Source organism: Podarcis cretensis, assembly GCF_951804945.1.
Source record: "Podarcis cretensis genome assembly, chromosome: 16".
NCBI lineage: Eukaryota > Metazoa > Chordata > Lepidosauria > Squamata > Lacertidae > Podarcis > Podarcis cretensis.
In genome coordinates this window covers 4,985,083-5,011,000 of record NC_137186.1, presented here as the reverse complement: position 1 = coordinate 5,011,000, position 25,918 = coordinate 4,985,083, and the positions used below count along the sequence as shown (strand labels likewise).

Below are 25,918 nucleotides of genomic sequence, written 5' to 3'. Positions count from 1 at the left end.
AGCTGTTTTGGGACTACAATTCCCATCATCCCGACCTCTGGTCCTGTTAGCTAGGGATAATGGGAGTTGTAGTTCTAAAAACACCTGGAGGGTCAGTTTGGCCGTGCCAGTTTGGCCATGTAAATGTTATCAGAGAAGGGGTGAAAGAAAGAAAGAAAGAAAGAAAGAAAGAAAGAAAGAAAGAAAACCTAGTAAAGACATGTATCAAACATCTATTTATCAATGATATTAGATGATAACATAGATATTTAATGTAATATATTTAATTAATATATTATAAATATATACTTAAATTCACCCTGGCTTTTAAAGTGTGTTTTAAATCAGAACTGCAAATTACATTATGCTGTTTCTCTATAAAGGAATTATTTGAAGGTGGGGGTTTTTTTTGTCCTTTTTTATATTTATTATTGTCTTTTTGCTGGGGTATTGTTGTTTTGTAAGTATGCTCATTGATGGGACCATAAAAGATAAAGGTAAAGGTACCCCTGCCCGTGGGGAAGCAGGTGGCGCTGTGGGTTAAAACCTCAGCGCCTAGGACTTGCCGATCGAAAGGTCGGCAGTTCGAATCCCTGCGGCGGGGTGCGCTCCCGCTGCTCGGTCCCAGCGCCTGCCAACCTAGCAGTTCGAAAGCACCTCCGGGTGCAAGTAGATAAATAGGGACCGCTTACCAGCGGGAAGGTAAACGGCGTTTCCGTGTGCGGCTCTGGCTCGCCAGAGCAGCGATGTCACGCTGGCCACGTGACCCGGAAGTGTCTCCGGACAGCGCTGGCCCCTGGCCTCTTGAGTGAGATGGGCGCACAACCCCAGAGTCTGTCAAGACTGGCCCGTATGGGCAGGGGTACCTTTACCTTTACCTTTACCCCTGCCCGTACGGGCCAGTCTTGACAGACTCTGGGGTTGTGCGCCCATCTCACTTAAGAGGCCAGGGGCCAGCGCTGTCCGGAGACACTTCCGGGTCATGTGGCCAGCGTGACATCGCTGCTCTGGCGAGCCAGAGCCGCACACGGAAACGCCGTTTACCTTCCCGCTGGTAAGCGGTCCCTATTTATCTACTTGCACCCGGAGGTGCTTTCGAACTGCTAGGTTGGCAGGCGCTGGGACCGAGCAGCGGGAGCGCACCCCGCCGCAGGGATTCGAACCGCCGACCTTTCGATCGGCAAGTCCTAGGCGCTGAGGCTTTAACCCACAGCACCACCTGCGTTTGTAGCCTAAAGAAGAGTTGGATCTAACTAGGGTCTTCCTCAGAGCTAACCCAGTGAAAAAAACTTAAAATTAGCCATGTTGGTCAACTTCAGAGGGGCTACTCTGCTAAAAAAAACCAACCACCTCTGCGTGAATATAACCAAGCTTACTCTCAGGTAAGTGTGTATGGAAAGTGCAACATAAAAGCTCCAGGAGAGGCTGGCTGCTAGATCAGGCCAAGGAGAGAGCTCTAGTCCAGTGTCCTGTTCTCAAGGTGGCCAAATGCTCCTAAAAAGCTAGTAATGCAGATAGACTGCCTCTGGACCTGGAGGTTCCATAAGACCCCCCCAAGCAGGCCGTGTATAATTTGACTTATTTCATAGCAGTGATAAGGGATGCGGGTGGCGCTGTGGGTTAAACCACAGAGCCTAGGGCTTGCCGATCAGAAGGTTGGCGGTTCGAATCCCCGCGACGGGGTGAGCTCCCGTTGCTCGGTCCCTGCTCCTGCCAACCTAGCAGTTCGAAAGCACGTCAAAGTGCAAGTAGATAAATAGGTACCGCTCCGGCGGGAAGGTAAACGGCATTTCCGTGCGCTGCTCTGGTTCTCCAGAAGTGGCTTAGTCATGCTGGCCTCATGACCCAGAAGCTGTACGCCGGCTCCCTCGGCCAATAAAGCGAGATGAGCGCCACAACCCCAGAGTCGGCCATGACTGGATCTAATGGTCAGGGGTCCCTTTACCTTTACCTTTACCTTTATAGCACTTGATATCCCACTTGATTGTAAAACAAACAAACTTCCAAGTGGTTTAGGAAAACAATAAAGCAATTAAATTATCAGTTTTTTAAAAAATTAATAAACCCAAGCATTAAAAAAAAAATCAAAATATATTTAAAGCCAATGGTAAACTAAAAAAAAAACATATTAAAATGCATGCCATCATACTGCATATGAGGATAATTTTATACACTTCTCTTGTGTTGCCGCTTCTCCAAACTAAAAGCCCCCAAATTTATAACCTTTCTTTCTGCAGTCCCTTTGACCGTTAGAAGTTCTTATGAGAATCTTTTTTCAAAAATCCATTAACTGGCTGGACTGCAATTCCCAGCTGCCCTTGGGCGAAATCCCCCAAAATGCAACAGGGGAGAAGCAAATCTCAGCCTTTGTTTTTTTTTCCTGCTCCTGGAAGACTACAACTCCCGTCATGCTGCGGGAGGGACTGGCCTTTAAGTAGGGAGCATGATGGGAAATGTAGTCTCTCCCCCCCCCCAGTGGCTCCCTTCCACCCCAGGCTGGGAGAAGGCTCATTTTGTGTGTTTGTGCATGCCTAAATGTGCAGCATAATTGAAAATGTGGTTGGGGGGAGATTACTCAGCAGCCCCTCCAAATACTACAACTCCCAGAAGCCTTTGCGAGAGCAGGTGGGAGGGAGGGGCCGGGGCTAGGCTGGGTTCTGTTTCAACTGCTTGCAACAGAAAGCGCAGCCGCCGGGCAACCTGATGGTGGATTACTGGATAGGTTAGGGGGCTTTTGCTTTGCAAGAGGGGGCGGAGGGGGGGGGTGATCTTTCAGAGGAAAAGCGGACCGACGTGGGAGCAGGAGATCCATTGGGGGATCTGGTTTCTGGGAGAACAAGAGGAGGCTGGACTGCAATGGGGTGTTTCTGAAAGTGAAAGCCCAGCTGCACTGAAAGGTTATATTTGGAGGGACGGGATATTTTTTTGGGGGGTGGGGTGGGGAAGGGCGAAGGACGTGGAGAGGCGTCCTGGGTGGACACAGCCTCGCTCAGGGGACGGGCCTTGAGGGTGCCTCCTGTGAAATGGGCCTATTTGGCTGCTGCAGGGGTTGGTGGCTGCAGTAGGACCAGCCCTTGAGAGGTCAGCCTTTCCTGGCCTCAAGCTGGGGCCGTCCAGGTAAGGGGAGGGTTGGCAGCTGGGGGATGGCCTCTCCGTCCAAACAGGGGTCCCCCGGCGGGGCAGGGCTGCTGCAAGGGAGCAGGACCCGATCCTACGGCAGCCTGGTCAAGACCGTCAGCTCGCCGGCGCGAGAGAGGCGGCTGGAGCATCGGCTGGAGCCTGCGGACACCCTCCAGGGCTTGGCGGTCAAGTATGGGGTCACGGTGAGTCTGCTTAGAAAGGGGAAGGGTCAGGATCCTTACACGTACACTCAGAAATGGTGTTTACAGTGTTGCTGTTGCCGTTCATATGTAAAGCCCCTAACAGTTTGGGACCAGAATTTTACCTGCGATCGCCTTACCCCATATGTGCCGACTCTGCCCCATTTTGCATTTGTAAGAGCTCAGTCTTTGGAACTCCCTGCCAATTGATATTGGGCAGGTGCCTTCGCTGTACCCTTTTCAGTGCCTGCAAAAAAACAACCAATTTTTGTTTAGACTGGCCTATCCAGATTCTTAGAAATGTGACGTGAGTTTTTAATCTCTTTAGAGATTAATATCTTTAGAGATCTACTGCTAGTTTAACTTTTCAAATGTCTTAAATTATTGTTGCTAATTTTTCTTAGCAACAATTTCCTTCCCCCCTTTTTTTTGCAAACCACTTTGAGGGGTTTTTTTGGAGGGGGCAATCAAGCAGTGTATAAATTTTATGAAATGAATAAAACATTAAGCTATTACATATACATATGTACACATTATACTTACAGTTGAACAACTCTGAGTAAGCATGCATAGGACATCGCTGCATGGTACCACGGGCTTGTAGCATTTTTAATGTGCATATATATGCTTGTTGGTATAATATAGCTGGAAGGGAAAATTCCACCAGGTGCATCTTATGCATTTACCCCAGAACTTTGAATGATGGAAGAAGCATAGAAGCTGGTAGAAATATTCTTTCTGATACAACTTCTATGGGACAAGAGACATGTATCTTTTATTGATGCATTACCTGCTTATTTATGTACCAGCAGTAGCTATAAGACCTTCTATGTTAAGCACAACTGTCCTTGGACGAAGCCAGCTGATAAATCATTTTAACAGCAAAAAAATATATAAAATAAATATACACATATATAGATTAGCTCAAGATTGACTCTAGAATGAAGAGGAGAACCATCTCCTCCAGAAACCCCTGGAGCTGAGATGCCAGTTCCTTGCTCTGAAATGAGATATTGGAATCTGGCTGATAAATATCCAATACTGTTGAGATTCAGGAAGGGCCTTTTCAATAGAGGTCTTTTGTTGTTGTTTAGTCGTTTAGTCGTGTCCGCCTCTTCATGTCTGCTGTAGGGAGGGAGATTGATGGATGGATAAAGGTAAAGGGACCCCTGACCATTAGGTCCAGTCGTGACCGACTCTGGGGTTGCGGCGCTCATCTCGCTTTATTGGCCAAGGGAGCCGGCGTACAGCTTCCGGGTCATGTGGCCAGCAGGACTAAGCCACTTCTGGCGAACCAGAGCAGCGCACGGAAACGCCGTTTACCTTCCCGCCGGAGTGGTACCTATTTATCTACTTGCACTTTGAGGTGCTTTTGAACTGCTAGGTTGGCAGGAGCAGGGACCGAGCAACAGGAGCTCACCCCGTCGCGTGGATTCGAACCGCCAACCTTCTGATTTGCAAGTCCTAGGTTTTGTGGTTTAACGCACAGCGCCACCCGCATCCCTTAAAAGAATTTTAAGTGCTCTCAAATGTTTTTACGTGGTTGGTAAGTTGCTTTTAGATAGCACACTAACGACAACCCAACTGTATCTAATGCTAGTCCTACTCAGAGTAAGGTAAAGGTAAAGGGACCCCTGACCATGAGGTCCAGTCGTGACCGACTCTGGGGTTGCAGCACTCATCTCGCTTTATAGGCCGAGGGAGCCAGCGTACAGCTTCTGGGTCATGTGGCCAGCATGACTAAACTCTTCGGGGACGCGGGTGGCGCTGTGGGTTAAACCACAGAGCCTAGGGCTTGCCGATCAGAAAGACGGTGGTTTGAATGCACGCGACGGGGTGAGCTCCCATTGCGCGATCCCTGCTCCTGCCAACCTAGCAATTCAAAAGCATGCCAAAAGTGCAAGCAGATAAATAGGTACCACTCCGGCGGGAAGGTAAACGGCGTTTCTGTGCGGTGCTGTGGTTCGCCAGAAGAGGCTTAGTCATGCTGGCCACATGACCTGGAAGCTGTACGCCGGCTCCCTTGGCCAGTAAAGCGAGATGAGCGCCGCAACCCCAGAGTTGTCCACAACTGGACCTAATGGTCAGGGGTCCCTTTACCTTTAAGGTAGTCTCTGTGGGAGTACAGTCACACCTCGGGTTAAATATGCTTCAGCGTTTTCAGGTTACGCTCCGCAGCGACCCGGAAGTAATGGAATACGTTACCTCCGGGTTTTGCTGCCCGCGCATGTGCAGACGCTCAAAATGACGTCACACGCCTGCGTGGAAGCGGCGAATCGTAACCCGCGCATGCGCAGACGCACAGACCCGGGTTGCGTTCGCTTCAGGATGCGAACGGGGCTCCAGAACGTTGTGGCGTACCCCAGCTTGATCAAGCACTTGGCATCGCAAAATTTTAACAACGCTATACAGTGGTACCTTGGGTTACATACGCTCCAGGTTACATACGCTTCAGGTTACAGACCCAAAAATAGTGCTTCAGGTTAAGAACTTTGCTTCAGGATGAGAACAGAAATCGTGCTCCGGCAGTGCGGCAGCAGCAGGAGGCCCCATTAGCTAAAGTGGTGCTTCAGGTTAAGAAAAGTTTCAGGTTAAGAACAGACCTCCGGAACGAATTAAGTACTTAACCCGAGGTACCACTGTACTCAGGTGCTCCAGCAAAAAGACGAGGCCCTTGCTCTGCCCAAATTATCCCAAAGTGAGCTCTCCCCCACTCAATTTCTGCTGTTTTTGCATGTTTCCACATCCATGAGGTCTAGCAGCTTTGCTTTGTTAAAGAGCCTTGTTTTTAGCAGCCCTCCCCTTCCCGTTCCAGACCGAGCAAATCAAGAGAGCCAACCGGCTGTACACCAGCGACTCCATCTTCCTGAAAAAGACTCTCTACATCCCTGTACCGGTCGAACCCAAGGCGCTGTTGTCCAACGGGTTAGATCTCGAGGAGGATGAGGAGGAGAAGGAGAAGGTGGGAGAAGGGGAGACGGGGGCCTTTCAGCCCGAGGCCCCCAAGAAGCAGAAGCATCCGCGGAAGAACGGGGCGTCGGGGGCCTCTGCCCCCAAGCACGATCTCTCCGCCGCGGACTTCCTGTTCAAGCTGGACTCTGAGATCCGCCGATCCAAGCAGGCCGCCACGAAGAAGCTGCGGGAAGGGGGGAGCTTGTGAGTGACGCTGCTTTTTCCCTTTTCCGTGGGTCCCAAGGGTGGCACAAAGCAGATCCTTCCTCCTCTGCTTTCCCCTGCCCTCCAGATTGGGTTGTGTTGCGCTGCAAGCATGATGCAGCAGGAGCCTGAGAACGGAACATTGTATTTAGGTCACTCGGGGTAAGTGAGTCAAGTTGCGTTGTGGGAAAAGGGCAGACAGAGTGCCGGGCCATTTTCCTATTTTCCTCCTAGGCAATTGTACCCATTTCACAGATGGCAAAAATTAAGGACAGGCTTTATGAGGAAGGCTATTATTATTATTATTATTATTATTATTATTATTATTATTTATTATTTGGCTGCACTTGAACCATATGATCCCAGAGTGGTTTACAACAATAAAGGGGTCTCTTGAATAGCTGCACAAAAAGGGGTCGATATGTTTTCCCCACCCATCCGGCACTCAGACTGCCCTTTCCCCACAATGCAGCTTGACTCACTTGCCCCGAGCGACCTAAACACAACGCTCCATTCTCAGACTCCTGTTGCATCTTGCTTGCAGCACAGCACAGCCCAATCTGAGGGGGGCGGGCAGAGAAGGAAGGATCTGGGGAAGATATTCCAAAGGCCCGTTTTTAAAAGTTGTGAGTGGAACTTAGTTGGCGATACCACCCACGATACTAAAATCGACTAAAACGATGTAATTATAATAACATGCGTTTTAATTTTCATTTTGGAGCTCCGCCTGTCCCAAGGGACTCATGTCTGGGTTGCAATATGTATAGCAAAGCTGGAAACCTTATCTGTGGGTTTTTTCTAACTGTGGGTTTTTTCTAACTGAGGCCTAAATCCTTAATTTGGCATAAGAAGCGGGCTGCAGCTGTGAAGTAGCAAAGCTGGCACTCTGGCATGCTTAGATTCCTCCTTTCTCCAGGGCCAAAAAGAGGTATTGGCTCTCAGCCTGGTGATTATTATTATTATTAAAACCTTGTTCCAAGTCCTCCGGGAGAGAAAGAAGTCTTAGCCTGGGAGGTTTTGCCTCCTGTTAAGCTTCTGTGGCCACCAGAGGGCGTAGTTGCTGCAGAGCTGCTCCATCCTCGAATTTGTTGACGCTGATATTCTCATTTCCTTCCCATCCTAATGGATTTCTGCAGAAGTGTGCAAGATAAAGACTTGAGAGCATGTCGAGTTTTGAAATGGGGTATCCTTAGACCGGGAGACCGGCAGAGATTCTGGTCATTTCCCCCAAACACCGTCACCCAGTTCCACGCAGCTTGGCTGGCTAGCGCGAGCGACCTGAGAGCGCCTTTTGCTTTAAAAACAATCCCAGTGCACTGCGTTTTCTTTTCCACAACCTTCCTCTGTATCGGTGGATCCGTTGCCGGGTGATCAGAGGAGGAATTGTGCGTTTGTGTGTTTGTTGCGGAACATTGTGATTCTGCCTAATGGGCGTGGGTGGCGTGGAAAGCTTTGAGGTCTCATCCAACTCTGGTCCTCAGCTTGGGCAAACACAGCATTTATGGGCATCCTTGAAATAAAATTAATGCAGCATTCTGCCTGCCACCGAGGGCCACATTTTCTCCAGAGTAGTCTCTCGGGGGCCACATGCTGGCATTGCAAGGGCCAGAATTGTCCTTGAGTGAAGCTGGAGCCAGCCCTGCCCCTGCCTCAGATTTGGAGCCCACCGAGGCACTTCATTCATTTATAAGTGAAGTGGAATTTATAAAGGAATTTATAGGTCTACTAGCAACTGTTAGCGACATGGGTGGCGCTGTGGGTTAAACCACAGGGCCTAGGACTTGCCGATCAGAAGGTTGGCGATTTGAATCCCCACCACGGGGTGAGCTCCCGTTGCTCGGTCCCTGCTCCTGCCAACCTAGCAGTTCAAAAGCACATCCAAGTGCAAGTAGATAAATAGGTACCGCTCCGGCGGGAAGGTAAACGGCGTTTCCGTGCGCTGCTCTGGTTCGCCAGAAGCGGCTTAGTCCTGCTGGCCACATGACCCAGAAGCTGTATGCCAGCTCCCTCGGCCAGTAAAGCGAGATAAGCGCCGCAACCCCAGAGTCAGCCACGACTGGACCTAGTGGTCAGGCTTCCTTTACCTTTAGCAACTGTTAACTGGGTTGGCCGAATAGAAATCCAGTCTCCAGGGGCAGTGTACTGCTCCCCTGAGCACCAGATGCCAAGGGCAAGCAGGGAATGGCCAATTCCAGCTCCAAGTGCCCTGGATGTGGGCATTCAGAGGTAGACTGCTCCATAGCGTGGAGGCTCCCTTGAGGCCAACTAGATTGGGGAAGAGCCCGGGGTCCCTGTTTCCACTTTAGGGGCCTCCCCTGCTGGAGGGGAGAAGAGTCCTGTTGAATCAGGCTGTGGGCTGCTCTGCCTGGCCCAGCACCTCTGGTCAGCTGAAGACTTCTAGGAAGTCTGCAAGTGAGGTATGAAAGCAACGGTTTCTCTGAGCCGGTTGCCCCTGGTGCTTGGAAATAGACTGCCACCATATGTAGAGTCTCTGAGCAATCTCCACCCTGAACTAAAATTTCCCCAGCGGTTTTCCCACAGGCCTGCGGTCGACCCACTTTGGGCTAGGTGGGTCTGATCCACAAGGGTAGGTAAAGGTAAAGGGACCCCTGACTATTGGGTCCAGTCGTGGCCGACTCTGGGGTTGCGGCACTCATCTCGCTTTATTGGTCGAGGGAGCCGGCGCACAGCTTCCGGTTCATGTGGCCAGTATGACTAAGCCGCTTCTGGAGAACCAGAGCAGCGCACGGAAACGCCGTTTACCTTCCCGCCAGAGCGGTACCTATTTATCTACTTGCACTTTGACATGCTTTCGAACTGCTAGGTTGGCAGGAGCAGGGACCGAGCAACGGGAGCTCACCCCTTCACGGGGATTTGAACTGCCGACCTTCTGATTGGCAAGTCCTAGGCTCTGTGGTTTAACCCACAGCGCCACCAGCATCCACAAGGGGCACAACTGCAAATCCTTCTCAACAGCAGCTGCAGCAGAACGTACCCCCTCCCCCCCTCTCTCTTTTTCTCTCTCTCTCTCATATTTCCCTTTCCCTTCAGGGTTTCGGGGAGCGAGCCAGGCTCTCCCCACGCCACGGCCGCCTCCTCTCCCTCCTCCTACCAGAACGAGGCTTCTTCCCGCACTGTCCTGGGCCCCGTGCCCCTCACCAAAATCGCCCGTGCCGACACCCTCCGCGACCAAGAGGACGAAATCTTCAAGCTCTGAGCGACACCACTTCCCTCCTTCCGCTGTCCGTGGGGCTCCGGCGACTGCAAGAGACCCTCCCCGTCCCTTTCCCCCCACCCCACCGGACCCACTGGTAAGGGGACTCTCCCGCTGCAAACAGCCAAGGAGCCGGGAATTGGAGGACGGACGACCCCCATAGACGGGCGCTTCGGAAGGGGCCTCCGCGGCGTCAGCATCATTGACAACCCATTCTTGCCGCCTGGATTTTGAGCAGACTCTTTGTGTGTCTTTGTCTCTGCGTATCTTCATTTCCTCCCTTCTCCTCCCATCATATTTATCACCTTAAGTGCTTTCTTGCCTGTCCTCAAAGTCCAAGGATAACCTTCTCTTAATGCCCCCCTGTGGTATATATGGAGCGGCTGGCTGAATGGAAGCAAAGGGGGCGCTGTTGTGCTGGGGGAAACCTCTCCCTTGTTTTCCGGCGCTCAGTTTAGGGCTGGGGTGGCCGCCGTGGGATCCCCGGTGTGGCTGGCCGTTGGGCAAGGGCTTGTTGGGTCTGTGCTCGACTTAACGGTGGGATCCCTGAGCCGTTCCAGCACACACACCCCTTCCACTTCCGAGGCTCCATCTCCTCACCCCGCAGACTTCCTGTCCTCCTGTTGTACTGCCTCCCCTGTGATTAAAACAACTGGCAGTTTTTGCTGACTTCCAGGTTTGTCTCTGTGCCTGTCTGACTCTGTTTTTTGTCTGCGGCGGTCACTGGCAACCTGGGAGCTGCACAGCATGTCCACGAGCAACACGCTGGGTTTTTGTCCTTGGGGGTTTTGCCTCTCCCCATAAATGAAATAAAAATAAATTTTATTTATACCCCGCCCTCCCCGGCCAGAGCCAGGCTCAGGGCGGCTAACACCAATAAAATCACAGTAAGAACATAATAGGGGGGAAAGAGAGGGGGGAATCCAATTTAAAATACAAGTTAAGATGCAATTTAAAATGCAGCCTCATTTTAAAGTAGCTGATAAATCATAAGGGGAGGGAAACATAAGGGTCAGACTGATTCCAAACCAAAGGCCAGGCGGAACAGCTCTGTCTTGCAGGCCCTGCAGAAAGATGTCAAGTCCCGCAGAGCCCTAGTCTCTTGTGACAGAGCGTTCCACCACGTCGGGGCCAGCGCTGAAAAGGCCCTGGCCCTAGTTGAGACCAATCTAATCTCCTTGAGGCTCAGGACCTCCAAAGTGTTGTTATTTGTGGACCTTAAGGTCCTCCGCGGGGCATAACAGGAGAGGCGGTCCCGTAGGTACGGGGGTCCTAGTGTCCCATTGCCTCCCCCCAATCTGGGGATGCAGTGGAGCAGGCTGCCTTTGGAAGAGGCTGCCTGCCGCCCCTCTGCATGAGTCAATGCTCTGGGCTAGATTTCTTTCCCTCTTCAGTGGGGGGCACATAGAGGCCAAGGGGGGAGGATGTGCCATCCAGAGGGTTTTTTTTTTTTACAATAACTCTCATACTTTAAAAATAAATCCTCCTTCAATATACAATATCCCAGGAATGGGAGAGAGCATTCTTCAGGCTGGGATGTTTGCTGGGATTCCATGGACAGGGGCAGTCTACCTGATGTGCTGAGGCCGACATTGCCTCTGTGGGGGAATGGGTTAGCTAAACCCAGCTTTGAATGAATGAATGAATGAATGAATGAATATTTGCGTCAGCCATTGCCCATAGCAATAAAACAACAATACGATATGCAAAGAATATAAATAAAAAGTCAATTATATAAACTTTACATTTCAGGGTATTGAATCAATAGTCAAATAGTGGATCTTACTGTGATTGCCCCAGCTAAAAACCTTGTAGCCTTTGCTGTCACCTGCTCATCTTGATCTGCCAAGAGAAAGGGCACTGTGGCAGTGGTTGGGTGACCCGGAATGGACAATAAAAGAGGGCTGATAATCTTATTCCTCAAGTCTTTATAAAGAGTGCAAGCCAGAAGGGCACACGCCACCGATTCGGGGCTGCTATCTTCACAGGGACATGAGCGTTTTTCATGTGGAATCTGTTGGAATCGTCTCAAGCACAGCCGAGGGCAAAATGTTCAATCTTGCGAGAGTAAAAGCACGTCTATATTTTAGAATTGCTAGGTTATGCAGCTAGGGTGCCAGAGTGTCAAAATGGGAAGGTGGAAAATAGTCAAACCCTGGGCAAAATTTCCTTATTGTGGCCAAGTTGTTCTGACGCTCAATATCATTTAAAGGTAAAGGTACCCCTGACCATTAGGGACACGGCTGGTGCTGTGGTCTAAACCACAGAGCCTAGGGCTTGCCGATCAGAAGGTTGGTGGTTCGAATCCCCGCGATGGGCTGAGCTCCCGTTGCTCGGTCCCTGCTCTTGCCAACCTAGCAGTTCGAAAGCATGTCAAAGTTCAAGTAGATAAATAAATACCGCTCTGGCGGCAAGGTAAACGACGTTTCTGTGCGCTGCTCTAGTTCACCAGAAGCGGCTTAGTCATGCTGGCCACATGACCCGGAAGCTGTACGCCGGCTCCCTCGGCCAGTAAAGCGAGATAAGCGCCGCAACCCCAGAGTCGGCCACGACTGGACCTAATGGTCAGGAGTCCCTTTACCTTTACCTTTACCCCTAACCATTAGGTCCAGTGGTGGACAACTCTGGAGTTGCATGCTCATCTTGCTCTATAGACTGAGGGAGCTGGCATTTGTCTGCAGACAGCTTCTGGGTCATGTGGCCAGCATGACTAAGCCGCTTCTGGTGAACCAGAGCAGCACACGGAAACGCCGTTTACCTTCACGCCAGAGCTATTTATATACTTGCACTTTGTCGTGCTATTTAACTGCTAGGTTGGCAGGAGCAGGGACTGAGCAACGGGAGCTCACCCCATCGCAGGGATTCGAACCGCCAACCTTCTGATCAGCAAGCCCTAGGCTCTGTGGTTTAGACCACAGCGTCACCCGCATCCTTTCAATATCATTTAGGCAGTGACAAATTAGACTGTTTGCTTTACTAAAACCGAAAGTGAGTAGCTGTTGTGGTGATAAACCACAAGAGTGAAGTTTTGGATAGACAATTTTAGCCCAGGCTAGCCAAACCCAGCTTGACCTGATCTAGTAGGGTCCTTCGCCACTTCAACTCTTTCTCCCACCCACAGGAAACATCCGTAAAGTGGAATCTGGGATTCCTCTGGCAATTCCTCCTTTCCTTTTTAATGATTTAGCCTGCGAGGGTTATTATAGCTTAATCAAGCCTCTGTGTCCAAGCACAATCTATCTTTGAATAGCAGATGTTGCTGGTGGTGGTGGAGGGGGAAAACAAGGGAAGTCTGTTTCCTTCCTGTCTTGTGGGATTCCCGGAAGCAGCTGGCGGGCTGCTCTGTGAAACAGGAAAACAGGTCTGCATGGCTTCTCCGTTTGGCAGGACCCGGTGCAGTTATTGTACACTTAAATCCTTGTGTAAGCACTGATTTGCTTGTTAAAGCTAGATGGAACCTCCATGGCTGTGTTCAGTCTACCTCCAAATGCCAGCTGCTTGCAAATCTAAAAAAAAGTTAAGATTCTAGGCCTCATGCTCCTGAGTAAAAAGGATGAGAGAGAAAAGAGGCTTTTCTACCTTTTTCCTAATGCTAGGAGCTGGGAGAGCCCACCCAACGGAGCTGAATGTGGACGGATTCAGGACAGTCAAAAGAAAGCGTTTCTTGACATGGGAGGATAGTGAAACTATGGATCTGGGTGCCGCGGGAGGCAGTGAGGACCAGCAACTTGAGTGGCTTTAAAAGAGCAACAGAGGACAAAAAGGCGGTTGGAGGATGGATGGCGGCTAACAGATTGAGGTTGAATCCTGACAAGACAGAAGTACTGTTCTTGGGGGACAGGGGGCGGGCGGGTGGGGGGGACTCCCTGGTCCTGAATGGGGTAGCTGTGCCCCCAGAAGGACCAGGTGCAGGGCCTGGAGTAGTTTAGGACTCACAGCTGTCTATGGAGGCGCAGGTTAATTCTGTGTCCAGGGCAGCTGTTTACCAGCTCCATCTGGTACGCAGGATGAGACCCTCCCTGTCCACACACTGTCTTGCAAGAGTGACGCATGCTCTGGTTATCTCCCGCTTGGACTACTGCAATGCGCTACAGAATCCTGTGCATTGGGATAAACACATGCCAAAAATGATAGAGAACTTCCACGAGGACTTTCCTTTTTTTAAAAAAAATAAAAAATTGCAAGCGGCTGTTTAAATCTGAGGAGCCGAAGAAGGACCAATGAGAAAGCTACTGAAACAAAAACAGGCCGTTTCTCAACCTCCCTATCCTAGACGGCAGGACTGGGCCAGGTGGGTCTGCAAGGGGGCTCACGGTTTGGGCTGCCCCTTCTTCTTCTGCCCCGCCATGGCTGCCTGTCTTAAGGAAATGGGAACACCGTGCATTTGAAAAGAAACCTTTATTTGTTTGGTTTTCAGTCTGTGCAATCCCTGAGTCGAAATCCCTGAGATCTTGAGCAAAACGCTTCCCAGATGTTCAAGGGAAGTTACAGATAGGTAGCCGTGTTGGTCTGCCATAGTCAAAACAAAATAAAAAAAATTCCTTCCAGTAGCACCTTAAAGACCAACTAAGTTAGTTCTTGGTATGAGCTTTCGTGTGCATGCACACTTCTTCTTTTGTGTGCATGCACACTTATCTGAAGAAGTGTGCATGCACACGAAAGCTCATACCAAGAACTAACTTAGTTGGTCTTTAAGGTGCTACTGGAAGGAATTTTTTTATTTTGTTTTGGTCAAGGGAAGAAAGAGAGAGCAACCCGGTTTTTTTGCTGCAAGCTGGTCTTCCACTGAGGCAGCTGTCCAGGGTGCTGAACTTGCAGCGAAGGATGGACTGTCGCCTGCAACTCACCAAGGCCGCAATACACTTAAAGCTCTGTGCCTGCCGCTTTAAACAGCCGTGGCTCCCTCCCCCCGAGAAATCCTGGGAACTATAGTTTCCTAAGGGTGCTAAGCGTTGTTAGGAGACCTCCCAACCCCGTCATAGAGCTACGATTCTCAGAGCGGTTTAGCAAACGATCCCTTTTCCTAGGGAACGCTTTCCCATCAACTGGCGCTTGAGCTCTATGGTTCCCATCAACCTCCTCAGATACCATCATGATCAACAGCCAGAGGGGGTGATAGAGACGTTGAAAGGATCTGTTACTTCAGAGGAGAAGCAAAAAATAATAATTAAAAAATAGTGGCAAGGTCTCTCCCACTCCCCCCGCACCAAACATAACAAAGTAAACATCTGCAAACAGCATTTAAAGAATATAAAACACATTTCTTCTCATTGATGATGGACCAGGAAGGTTTGGGATGGAGCTGTAATAAGTCCGGTGTACGCAGCCAGAGGTGGTTTTGCGGTTTACTGCCCGTCACTCTCCCCTCCAGATTTTTCGAAACTCGGTTTTCGTTCCCAAGTTTCTAGTCCTTACCGGCTGCAGAGATGAGCTGCAGAGCACGCAGGCTTCCAAAGACATAGGAAGGGAGGCTGGGAGGGGCTGAGTTTCTGATAGCGCCACCCCGCAAACAAGGTCTGTGGGTGCAACCAGCCTGCCAAAGAGATCATAAGAAGCACCCCTCATCTCGTTTTCTCACCGCAGGGCGAAACCATTTATTCTTCTCCAGCTGGCCTGATCCAACAGGGCTCGTCTCATGGACCTGATGGAACCTCCAGGCCCAGAAGCAGTCTACCTGGACCCCCTAGCTTCTTACAGGCATTTGACCACCGTGAGAGTGGATGAGTCCTGTTACGTACTGAAGTTCTCACCCTGGGCCAGCAGGGGGATACTGTAGATAGTTATGCAAATGAAGGATTGAAAGTGACGTTCAGTGATTGGATAGTTTTAGAAAGTTGTTACAGTAACGTTGTACTGGAGCTCTATATAAGCAGGTTGACTGAGCCCTTCAGTTCAGTTCTGTCCTGGCCTGTGAATAAACAAGAGCTGTTTGAAGAATCGCTGTGTCGTCTGATATGTTTACCCACAACTTAACAAGTCCCCTCTCGCTTGATCCAGCAGGGCTCTCTTCTTATGGAGCCCCCAGGTCCAGAGGCAGTCTATCTGAATCCCTAGGTCCTTGAAGGATTTGGCCAATGTTAAATTTCGTGTCTCCCCCTCCCCACCCCTCGTGTGCGTTCCTTCCCACCTATTTTCTCCTCCTCCTCCTCGGTGGGTCTCACAACTTCCCCTCGTCGATGAGACGGTTCATCCCCTCGCAGATCTTCTTCAGCCGCGGCTGGTAGGGTTCCCCAGGGCTGTACAGCTTGGCCAGGAGCTCCGTGTCGGCGAAGTGGTCGAAGACGTGGCGGATGCGCCCGTGAGACTTGGGCGTCAGGTGCTTCTCGACCAGCCGGAGTAGCAGGTCCCTGCAATCTCTCAACAGCTCGGCCAGGACGGCCTTCTCGAAGGTGAACTCCACCTCGTGGAAGCTGATGGCCGTCATGGCTCCTTGGTGGAGTTTCCTCTTGAACTCCTCCGCCAGGCCCAGCTCCTCGGGGCTGAAGCGGTTGTTGCGGTACAGGACGGAGATCTTGACCGCCACCTTGATGAGGTTCTTGATGACCTTTTGGGACTCGGTCCGGTTCTGCGTGTACTCCTTGGAGATCCGGTAGAGCTCGTCCAGGATCTCGCTGCTGGTGTCGTCAATGAACATATTGGCCATGGATTTGCTGGCCATCCGGCTGAGAATCTTCTTCTCGGCCTGCATGGCCAAGTTGCGGGAGCTGAACGCCTCCATCGTGGCTGCCTGGAAAAGGCAACAGAGAGGTTTTATAAGGCTGTCTAGACTCGCCCCAGGATAACCCCCCTCTCTCCAGGCCACTGTTAAGGATGATTACTTAATTTCCCAAAATTGGAATATTTACTTACGTTAAATTACTGTGTACTTTTAACATGGGGTTTCCCCCCTCTCATGTGATATGCTGACTGTGAGTCACATGAGAACGGCATTCCGTTTCTGTTGTGACTGTTATTCCACTAACTGTCATTTTTAACTGGCTTCTGTTTGTGTGTGAGAGGTAGAATGGCTGCTGAGAGAGACTTCTCAGGACAGTGTTCCCTTCCAATCTACCTGACAAGCTCAGTGAGCTGGTTGCTCCAAGCTCAGACCGCATGGCTCTTACAAGCCATTCTTGTGTTCCTATACCAATAATTTAAGAACTTTCACCACTGTAATGAAGCCATCTTTTACTTGCTGTGCATTGTTTTCTGAATGCTGTATGGAAAAAGCACATGAATATGACCTTTAGAGAGTTTGTAAGTAAACCATTTTTAACTTACCAAACATGTTGCCTTTTTCTATACTAGGGGAATATGCTATTCTGGAGCTCATTCATGAAAGCATATTTTAAAAGCCTCACAACCTATGTATCCACACTTATTTTGTGATTTTAAATCTCTGGAAGGGTTCTCTTACCAAAGAGTACTTGCCCCAAACCTGGATCTTGGCTTCCATGGAATTCTGCTTTTATATAACTATTTTTTTCCCCTTGCCAACAACAAAATCAAGGGTGGGCATGCAGCCCCTGGGGTAATTTCATGGGGGTGGGGATAGCACTGAGGGAGAGAAGCAAAGCAGGAAAAGTGGGTGGTGGGTGACAGAAAGAGAGACAGACAGACAGACAGACAGACAGACAAACAAACAGGGAGAAGTCTATAACACCGCCTACCAGTGGCTCTGACCTTGCCCATTGTCAGCATGCAGCCCCAGACAGATATTCCTTTTTGCTGCAGCAGCAGCAAAAAAAAAAAAATCCAATGCAATTCTAGGCTGCATCGACAGAAGTCTAGTGTCCAGATCAAGGGGAGTGATAATACTGCTCTATTCTGCCTTGGTCAGATCCTACATGGAATTATGCGCCCAGTTCTGGGCACCACAGTTTAAGAAGGATGTTGACAAGCTGGAACATGTGCAGAGGAGGGCGACCAAGATGGTTAAGGATCTGGGATCCAAGCCTTATGAGGAATGGTTGAGGGAGCTGGGTGTGTTTGTCCTGGGGGGAAAGGAGACTGAGAGGAGATGTGATAGCCATCTTCAAATATCTGAAGGGCCGTGTCACGTGGAAGATTGAGCAAGCTTGTTTTTCTGCTGCTCGTGAAGAGAGGACCCAAATCAACGGCTTCAAGGTACAAGAAACAAGATTCCAATGAAGCACTAGGAAGAACTTTTGGAGAGTAAGAGCTGATCGAGAGTGGAGGACTTTCCTTCCTTGGAGGTTTGCAAGCAGAGGTTGGATGGGTGCTTTAGCTGAGATTCCTGCATTGAAGCGGGGTTGGTCTAGATGACCGCCATGGTCCCTTCCAACTCTACAATTCTATGATTCTAGCTGTGATTCCTGCATTGCATGGGTTTGGTTTAGATGACTCTTGAGTTCCCTTCTCACCCTACAGTTCTATGATTCTATTAATGTGGCCCTCGACAGAAACATATATGTATATTATATATATATATATATATATATATATATATATATATATATATTAATAATAATAATTTATTTATACCCCGCCCATCTGGCTGAGTTTCCCCAGCCACTCTGGGCGGCTCCCAATCAGTGTTAAAAACAGTACAGCATTACATATTAAAAACTTCCCTGAACAGGGAATATATATATATGTGTATATATATATACACACACACCCCATATTTTTCGCTCTATAACACGCACCAGACCATAACACGCACGTAGTTTTTAGAGGAGGAAAACAAGAAAAAAAATATTCTAAACGAAATAGTGGATATATGATTTTTGTGGTTCATGCTGTGGCCACAGACATGTGATCTGGCAGTGAGTTTGGAGCAGACCAATGCAAAATCCTGAGGATCCATGTGGAATCCATGCTTTGTAACCATGGAGGAGGGAAGGAAGGGGAACCATGGATCCTCTGCTCACGACTGCAGCAGATCCCCCCCCCCCGGCCACCCGCAGGCATTCGCTCCATAACACGCACAGACATTTCCCCTTACTTTCTAGGAGGAAAAAAGTGAGTGTTATGGTGCAAAAAATACAGTATACACACACACACACACACACACACACACACACACAGAGTCATACCTCAGGTTACAGCCATTTCAGGTTGCGTTTTTTCGGGTTACACACCCGCCAAAACCCGGAAGTACCAGAACAGGTTACGTCTGGTTTTCGGCGGTCGCGCATGCGCAGAAGCGCTAAATTGCACTTTGCGCATGCGCAGAAGTGCCGAATCGCAACCCGTGCGTGTGCAGACACGCCGCTCGCTGCGGGTTGCGAACATGCATCCCACACGGATCACGTTCGCAACCCGAACGCCCACTGTATATTCCGCACTCCTGCAAAAAAGGAAGGGTGTATGCTTGTGTTTCTGTGAGGGGGTGGGTTTGGAGAGAAAATATATTCTCATCCATCCCTGGGACACTGGGAACAGCCAACATCTGCAGAACTGACCGCAGGAAGGTATCTTTGCATGCTCAGATAAGGAACAAGGCGGTTGATGCTGGGCATGAACGACGGACCCAAAATGCCGGCTGGGTTCAGAAGAAGAAGCTAAATCTGAGAGTCTCGGAGTGATGTGGCAAACCGGGGCAGTTCTGCATTTCTGCACATGACGTGCCTGTGGTTTTTGTTCGCTGTGAGGAAGTGGGCCTTAGATAAATCCTGCTTTAAGACGCCGCTGCTTTGGCAGAAACACAGACGGACACAGCTACCCCTCTGGGAACCGAACCTACCTTGACTCTTTTTAAAAAAATTAATTGCAATGATTTAATCTCTGCTTGGTCTCTCCATACCTCCTCAATCGGGTGAGATGTTCTGGGATGCCCAGCAAAGAACGTGGGGTTGTGGCAGTCTTCGTGCGCCAACACCGCGACGGAACAGGCCTCTCCTTCCGCTCCTGTGAACCAGTGCACCGCCAAATCTCCAAATGTGGCTTGCAGCGCAAAGCTGATTTTTTCTGTCTCCTCTTCTTTTTAAAACCAGCGTCCGAGAGGGATCTGCCAGGCACCGTTAAAACCCTGCCTTTTCACGATGCTTCGGAATATATTTTTAAAAGTCAGCGTTTCCTTCCCTTCTCTTCTCCTCGCCACCCCCACAGATGCACTGGGGTTTCCTGTTTTTATCCTTCTGTCACAAGCCAACAAGCTCAGCTCCTTCCTGAAGTCTGTTTCAGAGTTTCAAGGTGGCGGCTGAGCGGCACACAATGGAGCCCGCCTGACCTTTCACTCTGACCCTCTGCCCAATTACCATATTTTTCACCCTATAAGATGCACCAGACCACAAGACGCACCTAGTTTTTGGAGGAGGAGAACAAGAAAAAAAAATATTCTGAATCTCAGAAGCCAGAACAGCAAGAGGGATCGCTGCGCAGCGAAAGCAGCAATCCCTCTTGCTGTTCTGGCTTCTGGGATAGCTGCGCAGCCTGCATTCGCTCCATAAGACGCACACACATTTACCCTTACTTTTTAGGAGGGAAAAAGTGAGTCTTATAGAGCAAAAAATACGGTACTTTCTTTTTTGGGGACGAACATCTTGAGTGAGAGAATCATCAGCCCCGGGAAAAGGCGGAGTTGAGGTCCCTGTTTGCAAGGAAAACTTTTTGGTGGCTGGCATGACGAGAGCCTCCAGTCTTTAGTAGCGGGGAAATGTAGTCCCTTAAAATCTGCTCATGCCGCACCCTGCAGTGCTTCTTGGATCCTTGAAGGGAGGACTGCGCTGCTCAGTGGTTAGAGCACCTGCTTTGCATGCAGAAGCTCAATCCCCAGTGATATCTCTAAATGGGTCATTGGTTGGACTTTGTAGAATCGTAGAGCACCCAAGATAGATGGCCGTCCAACCTCGACTTAAGGCGGCTTCCGACATTGCTGTTTAAATCGGCCGCTTATATCAGGCCAATGAAGACTGGAACCTTATTTTATTTTTGAAGGAAAGCAGCAGAACTCAATGGTTAAAGTCCAGTGGTACATCTACTTACATTCACCTCTGGTTACGTATCCTTCGGGATACATAAGCGGCAAACCTGGTGGTTCCCTCACTGCGAGAAGCCAAGTTACAGGGAACCAGACAGAGGGCCTTCTTGGTGGTGGCACCTGCCCTGTGGAACGCCCTCCCACCAGATGGCAAAGAGATAAACAACTACCTGATATTCAGAAGACTTCTGAAGGCAGCCCTGTTCAGGGAAGTTTTTAATATTTAATGCTGTACAGTGGTGCCTCGCAAGACGAAAATAATCCGTTCCACGAGTCTCTTCGTCTAGCGTTTTTTTCGTTTTGCAAAGCATCCCTATTAGCGGCTTAGTGGATTAGCGCTATTAGCGGCTTAGAAAAAGGGGGAAAAAGGGGGAAAACTCGCAAGACTCGCAAGACGTTTTCGTCTTGCGAAGCAAGCCCATAGGGAAATTCGTCTTGCGAAGCGCCTCGAAAAACGGAAAACCCTTTCGTCTAGCGGGTTTTTCGTCTTGCGAGGCATTCGTCTTGCGGGGCACCACTGTACTGTTTTTAACACTTGATTGGGAGCCGCCCAGAGTGGCTGGGGAAACCCAGCCAGATGGGCGGGGTATAAATAATAAATTATTATTATTATTATTATTATTATTATTATTATTGCTCTGCTTTGCAGGCAGACGGTCCCAAAAGGCATATCCAGGTAAGAGGCCCCTGTCTAAAACCCTGGAGACCACCTGCCAGTAAGTGTGGGGAACACTCAGCTAGATGAACCCCACCAGCCTGACTCTGACAAAGGCATCACACTCTCTTCTTCTTGTGTTCCAGATCCTTGTGTGGTTTGCAAAGGGAAAAAAAAAAAAAAAACGAGTAACAAAAAAGATTCTTGCAGCTACTTCCTTGCCTCTTGCATATCCTGTCCCCTTTTAACGATTCCTCTGTTCCAGGAGGGAGGATGCTAATTAGCTGGCTGACGAGCCGCAGTTTAGCCTTGCCACTTAATGGCTTCCTGGCTCCGTGTAATAATGAATGAGTGTGTCTTAATTGCAGGGGACTGAAATAGACATCCTTGATGGTGTGTGGACCCAGGCGCAAGCCCTCAGAAGGCATACCTGGGAGGAGAACCATTTTCTCTAGGTGTGCCACCCCCCCACTGTATCCTGGCAGGGTCTGGGTAGCTGAGCAGCAGGCAGAAATCCAACAGGTGCAGCCCTCGTACGTTGCTCTCGTTCTGTGAGGGCTGGGTCACTCAGCTAGAGTCACAGCAAGGCAACATAAAATGAGGGTCGCCATTCCCGGCTGTCTCCTCAACGGCGTACTCAGGTTAGTGGCAAAAGAAGCAGAAACAGGCAAAACTGCGAGGCGAAACTGTTTTTCCACACTTCCGCCATCTCAGCGAAAAGAAGAGAAGCGGAACTTGAAAGGCGTCGATGGGGGAACGCGAGCGAAGCTTTTGAAATTGGGAACAGCGTGGGGAGAGAAGGGGGTGGGGAGGGACTTTCCTGTCTCACAACGTGGAATTTAGGGTTTTTTGCCGAGCAAATTTGGTTGGCGGGAGGCCCTAAAAGGCAACTTGTGGTTGACCAGTGGAACTTCCTTCCACATGACGGGGTGGCAACTGCCTTTCAAAGAAAGGGTTGCACAGATTCTTGGAGAGGCTTCGTCTGTCTAGAGGAACCTCCACATACAGGGATAGGCTACCTTTTTGAACATTTGATAGCGGGCACAAATTGTGGCAGGGAGGTTTCTCAGGGAGACACCTGGCTGTCCACAGTGTCAGGAACCTGGGTGCAAAGCAAGATGGAACTATTTGGGTCTGATACGGCAAAGCAGTTCTTATAGGGCTGAGGCAAGCTGTCCTCACGTTGGAAAACTGTGGCCTACTCCCTTTGCCAAAGGTCCAAAAAATGGGGAAAAAGCCTATCTGTGCCTCACCCATGCATCACCTTTGTGCAGCTGCATTTTCAAGTCTTGAGGACTAGCACCTTGTTGTACACTTTCCAAAGAAAGTAAGGCACTCAACCATGCACCCAGAACCATTCTCTCCATTGGGATAGCATTGTGGCCAAATGCCCACAGCCCTGGAAGATGCCCTCTGGCAAATGCTTTCTACATTCTGCCCACACGTCGTCTCAGCTTAAAGGACGATAATAATAATAATAATAACAAATTATATCCCGCCCTCCCCAGCCAAAGCCGGGCTCAGGGCGGCTAACAACAATAAAACAGTACAAAAGTAAAACACAACACAATGCTCTAAAATCATTCATTATAAAATTAATTCAAATTAAGCCACTGGCAACCATTGGGCCAGAGCTCCGCGAAGATTGCCGAGGGAGGGAGTCAGGCTGTGCCCTGGCCAAAGGCCTGGTGGAACAGCTCTGTCTTGCAGGCCCTGCGGAAAGATGTCAAGTCCCGCAGGGCCCTAGTCCACCAGATCGGAGCCACAGCCGAAAAGGCCCTGGCTCTAGTTGAGGCCAGCCTAACCTCTCTGTGGCCTGGGACCTTCAAGATGTTTTTATTTGAAGACCGTAAGTTTCTCCGTGGGACATACCAGGAGAGGCGGTCCCGTAGGTACGAGGGTCCTAGGCCGTATAGGGCTTTAAAGGTTAAAACCAGCACCTTAAACCCGACCCTGTAATCCACCGGGAGCCAGACTAGCTTCCCAGCAGTGCTGAGTTTCAACATTTCAGGGGGCTGGACTAGTGAACCCTTGGCGTCCCAACTCTACGATTCTGTCGCGCTTTACATGGGCCTTTGGCGCATTAATTCCCATGTGCCCAGCCTCAAATGCCTGAGGTCTATTTACTCAGCGTGGGGTGCTGATGCACTCTGCCCATGCCCAGGGGCGCTGCGGTTCTCTCGGAAGACTTAGCCTGCCCTAAGCAAAAGCCCTGACTTAGAAGCTTAGCTTCTGGGGCCAAAGTTTTCCCTGATCTTAACCTGCGGACACACTTCTGGTTTTTTTGTTCTCTCGCCGCCCCGGTGACTCAACCCCGCCGACTTGTTGTGGCTCGCCCGGGAGCAGCACGAATGCTCAGCGTTTGTTGAAAACAGAAAAGAGACCGGCGGGCGTCTCCTTGCTCAAACAGACCTGCCTTCTCTGCCCCTTGCTCTGAAGCACCTCTGTTATTAAGCCCTCCCGGCAAAGCGCGCCTCACTCACCGGGGGACCACGATGCTCTGCAGGTCATGCGAGCGGCCCCTCGCCAGGCTTCGAGGAGCAAAAGGAGAAGCAGCCCGGACCCAGCAGGCAGGAGCGAGGCTGTCGGGTGGCCTCGGGGAGACTTCCTCGAGTGACAGGCCCGCCCTGCGTCAGCTGACGGATCTCGGCTTCATTCTTCAGAGGCGGAAAGCACAGCTGCCTGTTGAAAGGTGCCCAGGGAGCAGAGCGACTGGCCGGCTGCCTCAACCGTCTGCCTATTTTGTGACCTGCGCCTCTGCTCTGTTAGCATCTGTAGCCTGGAGGCTTCTCCACCCTCTCCTGCTGGGAGGTTCGGCTCTAGACTTGACCAGACAAGGCCTAACCTGCATACCTGAGCGTTCGTGTGTGTGTGTGTGTGTGTGTGTGTGTGTGTTTCTCAGCATCCCTGGTGCCCACGGAGATGCCGGTGCAGTGCTTTGGCGGCAGCGGCATCTGATTAGGCAGAGCATTTGGTGCATTTATTTACTGTATTTTTCCGTGTATAATACTATTTCCCCCCCTTTTTTTAAGTTTAAATTTGAGGCTTCGTCTTATACAGTGGTACCTCTGGATGTGAACGGGATCCATTCTGGAGCCCCGTTCGCATCCTGAAGCGAACGCAACCCATGTCTCTGTGTGTGCGTGTCGCGATTTGCCACTTCTGCGCATGCGCGTGACGTTATTTTGAGCATCTGCGCATGCGCGAGCGGCGAAACCCAGAAGTAACGCGCCCCGTTACTTCCGGGTCGCCGTGGAGAACAACCCCAAAATGCTTAACCCCGATATATGACTGTACACGGAATGTTGCAATTAAATATATAAATAAATTTATTTCTTAATTGTGGGCTCAAAAAGTAGGGGTCGTCTTATACATGGGGGCATTTTATACACGGGAAAATATGGTATTTCATCACGTAGTGCAGCGGTTCTCAACTTGTGGGTTCCCAGATGTTGTTGGACTACAACTCCTATCATCCCTGACCACTGGTCATGCTGGCTAGGAATGATGGGAGTTGTAGTCCAACAACATCTGGGGACCCACAGCAGCGGAAAGAAGGAGACAATAAAATTGTGGGTCGGAAACAGCTAAAAACAAACACTCGAAAGCGTTTGCACTGATAAACTGAAAGCAGGCAAAACGCAGACATCAACAGGGTTGCGTTGTCTGAAGAAAAATGCTTTTAGCGGGTGCTGAAAAGGGGCCTGCCGGATGTGTCAATGGGCAGGGAGTTCCGAAGTGCTTTTATACGGCGCCCCGCCATATATTTCCCTGTTTTACGGCGTCTCGTAAGGAAAAGGAAAGAGGAGGAAAGGGAGCAGGATCTCTGCCCTCAGGCAGTTGACAATCTATGCTGGACGTTGGAATGCGGCAGAGGGGAGGGGACAGGAAGAGGTGAAGGCCGAACATGGGCCAAGGGACAAGTCTCTGCCCGCAAGCCGCTTACACAATCTCAGTTTGACGGTAAGAAAGGGGTGGGTGCTGGCAGAATCCGAGACCAGGGAGAAGAGTTGGTAGAAGAAGATTGGAAGAAATTTAAAGTTTATTTACAGAAACACTGTAAAATTAAGGAATGTTAGAGGGAGGTTGGAATGAAGCTAAGTGGTTTTAGCAATAATGTGGTTAAGAGGTACGTAAAAATGGATTGTTAACATGTAAAAATGTAATGTTATAATATATTACGATAAAGTATCAAGATAAATGCAAAAAGGGTAAGGACTTGCTGAAACAATTATTGAACTAGAATACAAAAGAGGGAGGTGTGAGGAGGTCAGGGAAATAAGTAAATGAAAGACAAGACATGGAAAGATTGAAATGTTTTTAATTGTTTTCTTACTTTTTCTGTATTTTGTATTTTTTGTTTTCTTTTTCTTTTTTCATTTTTGTAATTTTTTTTTGAAACTTTAATAAATATTATTATAAAAAAAAAGGTAAGAAAGGGGTGGGTGAGAGAAAGGGTAGCACTTCAAGGGCTGAGCATGAATGAATAAGGTGTCTGTGACAAAAATGGGGTTCAGCCAATGACCTCGTGGGAAAGGAGGGTTTGGAGGAGAAATTGTCTGGCCTGGGACTCTTACTCCCCTCCAACCTCCTAGGAAGGGGTCAGCCCACCACTGGGGTATCATTTGATGAAGGACGTTGAACACCCTTAGTGTAACCAGAGGAGGTTA

At 49.7% G+C, this 25,918-nt stretch overlaps 2 protein-coding genes across 4 annotated transcripts; one reads left to right on the top strand and one right to left on the bottom strand.

The window, feature by feature from the left end:
- Positions 1-2,482: 2,482 nt before the first annotated feature.
- Positions 2,483-10,344, top strand: LYSMD1 (LysM domain containing 1). The gene is made up of 3 exons (XM_079958473.1): positions 2,483-3,302; positions 6,115-6,455; positions 9,507-10,344. Exons 1-3 carry the CDS (start codon positions 3,123-3,125, stop codon positions 9,670-9,672), a joined length of 687 nt encoding a protein of 228 aa, XP_079814599.1. The 5' UTR covers positions 2,483-3,122; the 3' UTR covers positions 9,673-10,344.
- A 4,037-nt stretch (positions 10,345-14,381) lies between these two features.
- Positions 14,382-24,127, bottom strand: TNFAIP8L2 (TNF alpha induced protein 8 like 2). 3 transcript variants are annotated; one of them, XM_079958506.1, is made up of 2 exons: positions 23,732-24,127; positions 14,382-16,396 (listed from the first exon to the last, which is right to left on the bottom strand). In XM_079958506.1, exon 2 carries the CDS (start codon positions 16,385-16,387, stop codon positions 15,827-15,829), a length of 561 nt encoding a protein of 186 aa, XP_079814632.1. In that variant the 5' UTR covers positions 16,388-16,396; positions 23,732-24,127; the 3' UTR covers positions 14,382-15,826. The 3 variants fall into 3 exon arrangements, with proteins under 3 accessions (XP_079814632.1, XP_079814633.1, XP_079814634.1); XM_079958507.1 differs by lacking the exon at positions 23,732-24,127 and adding an exon at positions 19,418-19,926; XM_079958508.1 differs by lacking the exon at positions 23,732-24,127 and adding an exon at positions 16,519-16,667.
- Positions 24,128-25,918: the final 1,791 nt, after the last annotated feature.